The sequence below is a fragment of the Bactrocera neohumeralis genome, chromosome 6 (assembly GCF_024586455.1).
Source record: "Bactrocera neohumeralis isolate Rockhampton chromosome 6, APGP_CSIRO_Bneo_wtdbg2-racon-allhic-juicebox.fasta_v2, whole genome shotgun sequence".
Classification (NCBI taxonomy): domain Eukaryota; kingdom Metazoa; phylum Arthropoda; class Insecta; order Diptera; family Tephritidae; genus Bactrocera; species Bactrocera neohumeralis.
Window position 1 is genome coordinate 57,756,477 of NC_065923.1, and position 12,268 is coordinate 57,768,744.

Here is a 12,268-nt window from a genome sequence, read left to right on the forward strand (position 1 = left end):
TTCGTTATGCTCCTTAACCGGGAGCATGCGCGTCTCACTATGGAGGTGTTCAATCGGAGACATCAAGAGACATCCTGTAGTGGTCCGGAGTGCAGTATTTTTGCAGGTCTGAAGTTTCCTCATCTGCGTGCCACTGCATCCAGGCGACCATATGGGCGCTGCGTAATTGAGGACCGGCCGGCCGATTGCCTTGTATGTTGCCAACAACGTTTCTTTGTCTTTTCCCCATGTGCTGCCGGCTAGCGACTTGAGGATTTTGTTGCGGCTCTGTACTTTGGCGATAATCGCGGTCGAATGCGGAGAGAAGGAGCATAGACTGTCGAAAGTTACACCTAAAATCTTAGGATTATTGACAGTCGGAATTTTGACGCCGTCGACTGCAATGTTAAGCTCAAGTCTATACTCCTTCGTCCAGTTGGTAAAAATGGTCGCTGTGGATTTGGTGGGGGAGAGTGTAAGATTTCGTGCAGTGAGGAAACGAGAAAGATCGGAGAGGTAGCTGTTTACCTTCGAACACATGCCATCGATTCCATTGCCCGACGCCAATATCGTGCAGTCATCAGCGTACGAGGTTATGGAAACTCCCTCTGGTGGTTGTGGGAGTTTCGAGATGTAGAAATTAAACAGTAGTGGGGAGAGGACACCACCCTGCGGAACCCCCTGTTTAATTCTTCTCAGTTTAGATGTTTTACCTCGAAATAGTACGGATGACTGGCGACCGCTCAGGTAGTTCATGGTCCACCTCTTTAACCCTGGAGGGAGCGTAGTTGTTTCAATGTCCTGCAGTAGCGTTGTGTGATTGACCGTGTCAAAGGCTTTTGACAGGTCCAACGCTACGAGGATCGTTCTTTCGCAGGGTGGTTTTTGGTTGAGGCCACGAACTATCTGGGCGTTTATGACGCTAAGTGCTGTGGTGGTGCTATGCACTTTTCGGAATCCATGCTGGTGGCTGGCTAGGCTCAGGTGGTGAGTGAAGGTCGGGAGTAGCAAGGCCTCAAGTGTCTTCACTACTGGGGAGAGGAGAGTTATCGGGCGATAAGATTCCCCTTTGTTGGCGGGTTTCCCAGGTTTCAGTAGTGGGACCACTCTTCCGACTTTCCACACATCGGGTATTTGAAGAGTGGTCAGCGACAGATTAAGTACCTTGGTGAGATATTCTACTCCCGTCGAGCCTAGATGCTTTAGCATTAGCATGTTGATTCCATCAGGGCCAATGGATTTGGAGGATTTTGCTTTTGATGACACCCTGAACCTCCTCACCGGTGAAAGTAAGTGGCGCGCCGTCGTTTGGCATTTTGCGCAGCCGTCGGTTAACACATCGTTTAGCTTTGTCTACCGAAGGGTGCAGTGTGAACTGCCGGCTAAAATAGCTCGCGCACTTTTCCGGGTCCGAAGAGGCATGACCATTGAATTGAACTTCAACTCGGTCGTCATGTCTCTTCGGGTTAGACAGAGCTTTGACAGTAGCCCAAAGCTTACTCACTCCGGTGGAGAGGTTGCAGGACTTCAGGTGTTCTATCCATTTCGTCCGCTTATGTTGATTTACCATACGCCGAATCTCCAAATTGAGATCCCGTATTCGGGGATCCCCGGGATCGGCATGGCGTAAGGTGTCGCGCTCATTAGCTAAAACGGCTGCTTCGGCTGGGAAATTGGGGCGGATTTCCGCTATTCTTCCAGCCGGTATGAAGCGAGCGGTAGCTGCTGCGATCACCTTGCGGAATTGACGTTCGCCAACGCATACGTCCGTAGGAATGGGTAGAGCGTTGAAGGTGCTCTCAGTAAATTCTTTGAAGCCGACCCAATTAGCTTTGTTAAAGTTAAAGTAGGTGCGGTTGTCCACAGAAACAAAATCAGGAGGCTTCTCGATCGAAATAATTATGGGCAGATGGTCTGATGCGAGAGTTAGCATAGGTCGCCAGGTTATGCTGTTTATCAGACCACCGCTAGCAATGGTAATGTCCGGCGAGCTATTACAGGTGCCCATAACTCTGGTGGGGGCTTCGTCATTCATTGTGCAGAATGTCGAATCGTCAATCTGTTCCGCCAGCTCCATCCCCCTACGATTATTTGACAGGCAGGAATGCCAAAGATCGTGGTGCGCGTTAAAGTCGCCTAGTACCAAACGGTTTTCACCACGAAGTAGCGCACTTATATTCGGGTGATATCCTGTTGGGCAACATGTAACTGGAGGGATGTATATATTAAATATTTCGAGCTCGACATCGCCTGACCGGATAGCTATACCCTGACATTCTAGGGTAGTATCCCTGGGGTCGATGTCTACATCGATTAGACGATACTGCACGGTGTTGTGCAATATGAAAGCTAGGCCACCACCATTATCTCGCTCGCGATCTTTACGTATAACGTTGAAACCTGCACAACTCAGAAGATCTGAGCGGCTGTTTAACTTGGTTTCTTGGACCGCAGCTATCGATAGACGTTCCCGATTCATTAGTGCAACTATCTCCTCGATCTTGCTCTGGAGTCCGTTGCAGTTGAATTGAAGTAGCCGGGTTTGTCGCGGGTGTCCGTGGGTGATCCTGGGGGTGAGGGAGTGACGTGTGGGTGGAATTTGTTGCAGCTGTAGTACCCGCCAATCCGTCGCAACAGACAGTGGTGGTGAAACCTAGCTTTACTTTAAAAGACATTCAAGACAGCTTACCCTCGTTTAGTGGGACAGATACACTAGACATTCATGAATGGGTGAAAGAGTTTGAGGACAACGCTATCATATTAGGATGGAACGAACTTCAAAAATTTGTTTACGCCAAGCAACTTATGAAAGGGGCAGCCAAGTTGTTTTTGCGCAGCCAAGCCATTGTTAGGGACTGGGATACCTTGAAAGCCACTTTAATAGACGAGTTTGGTACTAAATTATCTTCTTTAGATATCCATCGCATGTTGCAAAATAGGCGTAAAAAGAGCAATGAGTCATTTAAGAAATATTTGTACACGCTTATGGAAATTGCGAAGCCAGTTAAAATGGACGAGGTTAGTTTAATAGGGAATTTTGTCGAGGGGATTCAAGATTGAATAAAACCATTTTATACCAGACACAAACAATAAAAGAATTAAAAGTGAATTTGCAGGTTTACGAAAAGGTGCATTGTTCGCGACAGTCGCTAAACAGGTCGCAGTATGCACAAGGTACTTCAAAGGGTTTAAATTTTCAAAGTGGTGACGACAAGAAGAAATGCTATAAATTCTCATCAACGACACATCTCGCAAAAGATTGTCATGGTACTAATAAGCAATATACCCTGCAAGACGGAGGTAACAGATTGCACAAACACATTGAAACATTTTCAGCTGTTCACTAACACTGTTACATTTTCTGGAATTTTCAATTGAATGGGAGAATACGTAAGTAAGATAGAGAAAAACTATCGACATTCTAAACATATTGTAATATTAACTTGCTAGAATAGGAGAGACGAATGCCCAATTTTTCAAGAAGAAGAAAACGAAAAGCGCAGTTTATTTTGGATTTTAAAGAGGTAAGTTCGTTACTTGATAATTTGATACTTTATAATTAATTTATATTATTTATATATACATATGTATATTATTAATTTCTTTTGTATAGAGAAACTAAAAGGCTTAACTAGGAGAAAAAGGTAAGCATTGTGAATTGAATGTTGTGTGTATAATTAAAAATTTTAATATTACAGAAAACATTTGGAGGATTCAAATATATTGGGTACAACAAACAAATAAGAGAGTAAGTTTTAAATTAGTAAAGCTAAATAGCGCATATTTATTTCAAATAGTTGCTATAGATTATGCATTTTTGTGAAATATGTAATTTGTACTTTATATCTACATATATATGTATGTATATACATACATACATGTGTAAATGTAAAAAATTTAAAATCTAAATTGAAACGAGTTGTGCGGTTACAATTATAATTGTGCCGACTTTAGAATACCGTCCCACGATTTCGGGAATAAAATGGGTATTGTCGGATTAAAGAGGTTTTTCAGAATTAGTGAAGTGCTAGTGAACATAAAAAGCGAAATATATGTAAGTGTAAAATTAATTTACACCAGAAAACTTCTTGATCATTTCATAAGCGATTTTTTATATGAAGTTTTTGCTTTTTTTGAGAGCTGGAAACCCACCTTTAAACGCAAATATCTCGAATATTTAAATTCTTGAACTGGATAACCTCCTCCATAATTAAAAATGTTCATTTGTTCGTCCAAGATATCTGTTCGCATGCAGAATATCTAAAATTGTTTAAAATAAAAACAACAATAGTGTTTCATCATAAACATACATATACGCATTTCTGCTCCTAAGCAGGATTTTAAAAATTAAATTAAAATTAAACTTTTTCAAGCTTCAAGCAAATGAGGAGTGTCTTTTCAAAAAAGGATATTTACATTTTAATTTTTTTAAACTATTTATATAGTCTTTTCTTTAGTGCTGAAATACACAACTTCTTTACTTGGATGTTGATCTCAAAAAGATATGTCGCAAGTAAAAAAGGGTTAAATTATGTGTCCTAAACAGAAATACTATTTTTCGGTAAATCAGTAAATATTTCCCTTATAATGTTTTCTCATTTTACAAAAATTAATTAAGAAATAGATATTCTCTTTTAAAAAGACACTTCTCAACTATATTTTCCTCCTGTAATATACTATTGGTAAGTATTTACAAATCAAAAATCTTTATCAAAGTAATATTTGTTGCTATATTGTATTTTTTAATTAAACGACCACTTAATATTTTTAATTTTATATAATAATTATATAATATTTTTTTTTTTTTAGTTTTCGACGTGGATCCTATCAATCAGTTAAGTTTTAGTTTTAAATAATAAATAAGAAAACCTTTTCAAACCTCTTTGCGCTCCTCCAGCAGAACCATCAGAAATTGTGGTACCGTCACCATCGTCTGGCGGCCATGCAGGTATAATGTATTAATATATAAATACATTAGTATTTGTTTTATAAAAATACATTTATGTTTTTCAGATATAATCCAGAAGCTGAATGCTATTGAGACCCGTCTCACTGCCATTGAGAAGTCCCTAACAGACAAAGTAAGTAACGCAGTATTACAGTACCAAATTAAAACAGAAGCTAATTTTTATATTTTAATTTTCTAGATGCCAGTGAAGGCCGAGGTGCAGGCGCAAAGTAAATTATTGCGCGAATGCCGCGTCATAGCGGCAAAGACGCACCATTCAATTAGCCGCATCACCGGTGATTTGGAGGACGAGCATTACGTGGAGCTCGCTTCGAAACTGCCCATGTCATCGGAAAAGCACGTGCGCTTCGTGGAAGACAAACTTTCCCAAAAGGAAAGCACGGATGCCATGGTAAATATTTCGTTTTTAAATATTATGCGATTGTAATATAATTTACTGTAATTTTTTTTTACAGATGCGGCTAATATTGAAATCAAAGGGCGCAAAAGGCAGTGTGGACGGCGTACTTCGTGGTTTGTTTTCAGACGATGTAATGTACCATTATTTCCTGACAAGGATAAAAGCAGTATATGTGGGTAGCTCCGGAGATTTGTGGCCTTAAGCCACAATCGTTTTAAACAGAAGAAACATAAACTAAGGGCTAAACTAATATAAGTTTTATTATTATTACTTATATATATTAGTTTTAAGTTGTAAATATTAGTTTTAAGTTGTACATATTAGTTTTAAGTTGTATATATTAGTTCTAAGTTGAAGTGTCTAATTTTACTTTTAAAAATATGAATTTTTACAATTATAATTTTTATACTCAAATAATTTGTATATAATTTTTCTGCCGAATGCAATAATAATAGGCATATTATTAATTTAATTAATATCTGATTTTGATTTTATTATTAAATAAAGCAAAATAATTAAAAAAATGACTTTTATTTAAAATAATTGAATTTGCTAGAAGTAACAAATGGGTAACAGAAATGCTTGTTCCTGCTAACATGATTACATGTTAAAGGTAACAAACTGATAACCAAAATAATAACACTAACAGATATTCGGGTAACAAATACTTTTTGTTATCAATAACACATAGGTAAGCTTTGCGCTAACGAAAGAATTTGTTACCCGTAACATACTGTGAAGAGATTTGCTAACAAATGTATGTATTCTGTTAGAACAAGGCAGCATGCGATATTTGCCATTGGTTAGAGCGAGATAACCATTGAACATTAAATAGCTATGTGTTACTTTTTTCCCACTCTCTGAACAAAAGTAACAAATATTTTAACGAATGCAAAAGTGAACAATAACAACTCGTTTACACGTTTGCTAACAACTACCCGTCTTGCAGGGTAAGTAAGTGTTTTAAATGTGGAGAGATAGGGCACAGAAGTTTTGAGTGCAAGATTGGTGCAGGCAAGCAAATAAAAAAAGAGAAAAGTGTAGTTAACGCTATGTTTAATTCACCTTGGAGACAGACCAGTGGTTTGATTTTTAAACGTATTCAGATAAACAGTGTTATAGTCAACGCCATGGTTGACACAGGATTCGATTTAAGCTTACTGAGGTATGACATTTTAAAAAAAATGGGGTATTCGCAATTAAGCAACGACAAACGTAGATTACTCGGTATTAAAGAAAGTGAGCTAAACACAATAGGCAGTATAACTAAGGAAATAGAAATAGACAATATCACAATCAAGGTTACTTTTCATGTTACCAAAAGCATTGACTTACGCTATGAAGCAGTTATCGGTAATGATATCCTAAAAGTAGCAAATATTGCGTTTGAAGAAGGCTCCGCCGAGTTTACTAGAAAAATTCAGAAAGATTTTGGAGTAAAAACTACTACCAATATTGATGGCGCGAAATCCGTTTCTTATAATAGGGAAGAATGTAATAGAGTTAATCTTCTTGCACGGGAGTTCACGTCTCTTTGTTTAGAAAATGATTTAGATGACGATGAGACTGTTTCCTCCTTGAACTTAACGCATTTGTCGGCTAGAAAGCGTTCTATTGTATATTCCATGGTTAAACAGTATGATCCAAAACCCAACTCTAAATCCGAGGTACAAATGAAAATTATTGTATCTGACGACGTTCCTATTTATCAAACTCCGCGCAGAGTTTCGTACATTGATCAAAAGGCAATAGATGACCAAGTCAGCACTTGGCTGAAAGATGGCATAGTCCAGCCGAGCACTTCTGAATACGCTTCACCAGTAGTCCTAGTCTCAAAAAAGGATGGTACAAAACGATTATGTTGCGATTTCAGAAAATTAAATGAAAAAATTGTTCGGGACAATTTTCCCATGCCTCTTATTGATGATGTGCTAGAAAGACTTCAAGGGGCAAAAATTTTCACAACGCTTGACTTAGCTAATGGTTTTTTCCACGTCCCAATGGAACTTAGTTCCAAACGGTACACATCTTTCGTAACACACAGTGGACAATTTGAGTTCAATTTCGTACCTTTTGGAATCTCCAATTCGCCCGCTGTTTTTTGCCGATTTATTTCCGCAATTTTTCGTGATTTAGTCCAAGAGGGAATAATTGTTGTTTACATGGATGACATAATCATTCCGGCGCAAGATGAGGATGACGGGGTGGAAAAGTTGAAAATTGTTTTAAAGAGAGCAGAGAGTTTTGGATTAAAGATAAAGTGGCAAAAGTGCCAATTTCTATTGAAAAGAATACAGTTCCTAGGGTACGTAATTGAGAATGGAGGTATACAACCCTCAGTAGATAAAGTAAAGGCTGTAAACTCATATCCAATACCTCGTGATAAGAAATCATTGCAAAGGTTTTTAGGCTTAACGTCTTATTTTAGAAGGTTTGTCGAGGGATACGCGGTAATTGCAAAGCCTTTAAGCGACTTACTAAGGAAAGACAGCGAATATAAGTTCAATGAAGCACAGCTTCTAGCATTTGAGCAGCTCAAATTAGCGCTAGTTAAAGCTCCGGTTTTGAAAATCTACAACCAAAACGCGGAAACTGAGATACACACAGATGCCTGCATGTACGGATATGGTGGTGTTCTTTTACAAAAAGATGTTGAGGACCAGCAGTTGCACCCCATTCAGTATATGAGTCGGAAAACCAGACCAGAAGAACAAAAGTACCACTCATACGAACTGGAGGTACTCGCGATAATAGAGGCGTTGAAGAAATGGCGAATTTATATTATGGGAAAGAAAATCAAGATCGTTACTGATTGTAATGCTTTCGCGCTAACCATAAAAAAGAAAGACGTTCCTCTTAGAATAGCACGTTGGGCCATGGTACCTTCAAGATTTTGATTATGTTATTGAACATAGGTCCGCGTCAAAAATGAAACATGTTGATGCACTCAGCAGAATGTCTACTATGCTACTAGAAGATTCACTAAGCTTGCGTTTGAAAGCAGCACAACAAGGCGATGATTGGGTTAGGGCAGTATATAAAATTTTGGAAAAAGATACTTATGAGGATTTTTATTTAAAAAGTGGGGTACTATACAAAGATCCAGTTAAGGAGTTGGTGGTAGTTCCACAGGCAATGGAGGAAGAAATTATTCGCATGGCTCATCGCCAGGGGCACTGGGGGGCAAGGAAGACGCAGGATTACATAGAAAAAACTTTTTATATTCCAAATATTGGATCAAAAATTACACAAGTAGTTAAGAACTGCATTGAATGCATTATAGGAGAGGCAAAATTAGGGAAAAAAGAGGGATTACTAACTCCTATAGATAAGGAAGACAAACCACTTGGTACTTATCATTTGGACCACGTTGGCCCAATGGAGTTGACGCATAAAAAGTATAACCATTTGCTTGTTGTAGTGGACGCGTTTAGCAAATTTGTGTGGCTGTACCCAACTAAAAGTACAGACTCTGCATCCGTGGTAGAGAGGCTAGAAAAACAGGCATCTATCTTTGGCAATCCCCGTCGGATAATTACAGATAGGGGCACAGCTTTTACGGCAAAGTGTTTTGAGGAATACTGCAATAGAGAAGGAGTTCAGCACCTCCTTATAGCAACCGGCGTTCCTCGTGGAAACGGGCAGGTCGAACGTATTCACCGCATTATTCTACCGCTTTTAACTAAATTGTGCCACAACAACCCACAAAACTGGTATAAACACGTTGATAGAGTTCAACGCTTAATTAATAATTCACCTTCAAGGAGCACGAGCTTCGCACCATTCAAGATACGCACAGGGTTAGACACGCGGACAGCTGCTGATGTAGAGCTACAAGAAATATTAGATAGGTCGATAGTTGAGGAGTTAGAAGCTGAACGTAACCATCAGAGATAAAGAGATCCCCAACTCTCCTGTCACTGGAAATGTGAGAGCCGCTCACCTACCGAACTTTGACAGTTGACTGCATTGGGTAGGTTTTGACGTTTTGCAATTGGAATGACTGGAACGGCCAGATTGAAATTAAACCAAAAATATATATGAACGGAGAAATTTGTTGCCGCCGTTCAAAATCGTTAATAAAAATTTAAAACAATGAAAATCAAAGAAAATGCGAAATTTAAACATATTTCATGAAACGTTTTGTAATTTGATGCATAATAGAATTCATTTTCTATTACAAATGATTAAAAACATTCATTAATTGACAACTAACAGGCTTAATTCACCTTATTAAGTATTGAAAGATCGAAAGTCAGTTGTTTTAATATATCATAAAATCATAAAAAAGGATTTAAGTAGTTTCGCCATATATTAATTTGTTTTAATTTAAATGCCCAAAAATTATTATTTTGTTCGATGTGGCCAAAATGGAAAATGTTATAAAAAACGCTTATTTTGAGGCGCTCTCACACTGGAATAAGTTGGGCATCCCATTATCCCTGGTAACCATATTAGAAAACATGCCTTAGAAAACATCTCCAAGGTACAAGAGAAGAATAAGAAAACGTTTAACTCCAAAAGAAGACAGGAAACGTCGTATAATAAAGGTGACCTAGTAGCAATTAAGAGGACTCAATATGGTTCGGGTTTAAAACTAAAAGCTAAATGCTTTGGACCGTAGGAGTAATGTAGGAGTGACATATTAACAACATTATAATTACGATAAAATGCAGCCCTACATACTTAACGCACGCAACTAAAACTTGACGAAACAAGGACGCGACGCTGACTCGACTGACGGACAGTTGCTTTTCAATTTTCAATAAAGACACTTCTAATTATTCGAAACCTACATATATTTTTAGTTATGAAATGTTAGCGTCAATATATTTAATTACAATTTTATGTACATATATTTTTATTAGAAATAATAAAATTAATAATTTAAAAATTAAAAAGTTTTGTTTGAAATTTTAATAAATTTTTAAAGTAGGAACCAAAAAATGCAACCCTGCTTCAGCTATTTAAAAAGAGAAAATGCAGAGCAGGGCAGCTATACTTTTTTATATGACACTGCTGAATGAGCGCAACAAAGATGTATGATCACATGTATACGTGCGTGAGTGGGTAAAATTGTCGCTCGGCCTATGGCAAAGTACACATGTTTACCCTATGGATTACCCACATTCTTACCCACTGATTATCTGTTTTTTTTACCCGCCTACCAAGCGGGTAGCCGTCTTGTGACAAATATTCCAATACAACTACACATTTTTTCTCTATACACTAACACCAACGCACATTTTCGGGTTATTTTTTGTTTACCTAAATGCGATGAAAAAAGTTTGTTTCATTTCTTGATTTATTTGAATGAGTGCGAAGGAGAAAACATAATTGTCAATAGTGACAATAGAAAATCCCAAAAAGGGTAATAAAAAAAAACGATTGAAAGACTCATGTCGTTCGTGATCGTACCATCGTAAAGGAGGCTCGTACTACAAGAAGGTAAGTACAGTACTTTTCGGACATAAGCCCACCGGTTAAAAGATTTCCCCGCTTATAAGGAAATGAATTCAGGTCACAAAAAATTCCACATAAACAATATACAGAAAAATCCCCGGTTAATGTGTTCCCCGTTTAAAAGGTCTCCCCGCTTATAATATTGAAAATGTGCGAGCCATTTAAAGAAATCCATACAAAAATCCCCGGATATAAGAATGAAAAATCTGACAACACTTATTTGATTTTTTTTTTGCGGTATAACAGTCTGTAAAAACATACGTTTGTTGATTAATGGCGGTAAATGTGAAAGTTTGGCAAAAGTGTAAGTGAAGTAATTTTTATGTTTGCAAAATTTATTAGGGTTTATTTTTTACAGGATGGCTGGTAACAAAAGAAAGACAAAAATTTATAACTACATTTAATTTATATCAGAAATTTGAAGATACAATTGCAATTACAATTAGAAAAAATCGTTGAGAGCCTGGCAGATGCAAATACACAAAGCTCATTTGAAACATACAAATGTATATTGTATGTGATGACGACATTGCATGCTATGGCAATTGGACTCATGAGGAAATTGTCAGTTCCATTGTTGATGTAGAAGCAGATCCACTGCAAATTGATAACGACGGGTCTGAAGATGAAGAGGAAATGCTAAAAACACCGTCACTTGCAGAAGTTCTGTATTGCATTCACAGCCTCAGAGCCCACTTCCTGCCAAAAAATAAATACATTTCTGAATTAGAAAGCATGGAAGGAGACATTCTCCATAATGAGATGTCTTCCAATCTAAAATAACATTTTTTTTTTTTAAATGTAATTTTTTAAGACTTTGTTTTTTAAAAAAATGTAATTTTTTAAGACTTCGTTTTGTGCAAAATTTTTTCAAGCATGGGCGACAAAGATCTCATTTGTTCCTTACATTTTTATGTTTTGTTTTTTATATGAATTTTACTTGTTTTTTTCTGTTCACTATGTAGTGATGAATACATATACTAAATTACTTTTAAAAAGTATCTAATAAATATTTACGTATTCGTAGCTTAAAAAAGTGGTTGTTTCATATGTGCACTTTTAAATAAGCCTCAAAAGGTACATAAAGCGGGATTTTCATATAAGCCCTAAAAGTGCTATTATCCGGGGTTTTCATATAAGACTTCCCCGGATAAAGTGTTTCAATTTTGGGCATTTCGCTCGGCTCTTATATCCGAAAAATACTGTAAATGAATTTTATGTGATTTTTAACAACATTTTGAAACAAATTACTTCATTTATTTTATATATATAGCATTGGAAATCAGAACTGAATTGGAAGTAGCAGCAGCAGCTATATCATCAGAAGCGGCAAATATCAATTGTTAAGTAAGTATGTGAAAAAAGTGTGTGTACTTTGAAATTGGACTGCGCAGTCCAATATAATACGCAAAAATAAATACATACATATGTATGTACATATGTATTTTATGCGTTTA

General features: G+C 37.2%; 1 protein-coding gene across 1 annotated transcript; it reads left to right on the forward strand.

Moving 5' to 3' along the window:
* The first annotated feature begins 3,633 nt into the window (after nucleotides 1–3,633).
* LOC126762384 (uncharacterized) lies at nucleotides 3,634–5,789 on the forward strand. Its single transcript, XM_050479110.1, has 6 exons — nucleotides 3,634–3,727; nucleotides 4,789–4,813; nucleotides 4,880–4,927; nucleotides 4,993–5,060; nucleotides 5,127–5,339; nucleotides 5,404–5,789. Exons 5-6 carry the CDS (start codon nucleotides 5,127–5,129, stop codon nucleotides 5,548–5,550), a joined length of 360 nt encoding a protein of 119 aa, XP_050335067.1. The 5' UTR covers nucleotides 3,634–3,727; nucleotides 4,789–4,813; nucleotides 4,880–4,927; nucleotides 4,993–5,060; the 3' UTR covers nucleotides 5,551–5,789.
* Nucleotides 5,790–12,268: the final 6,479 nt, after the last annotated feature.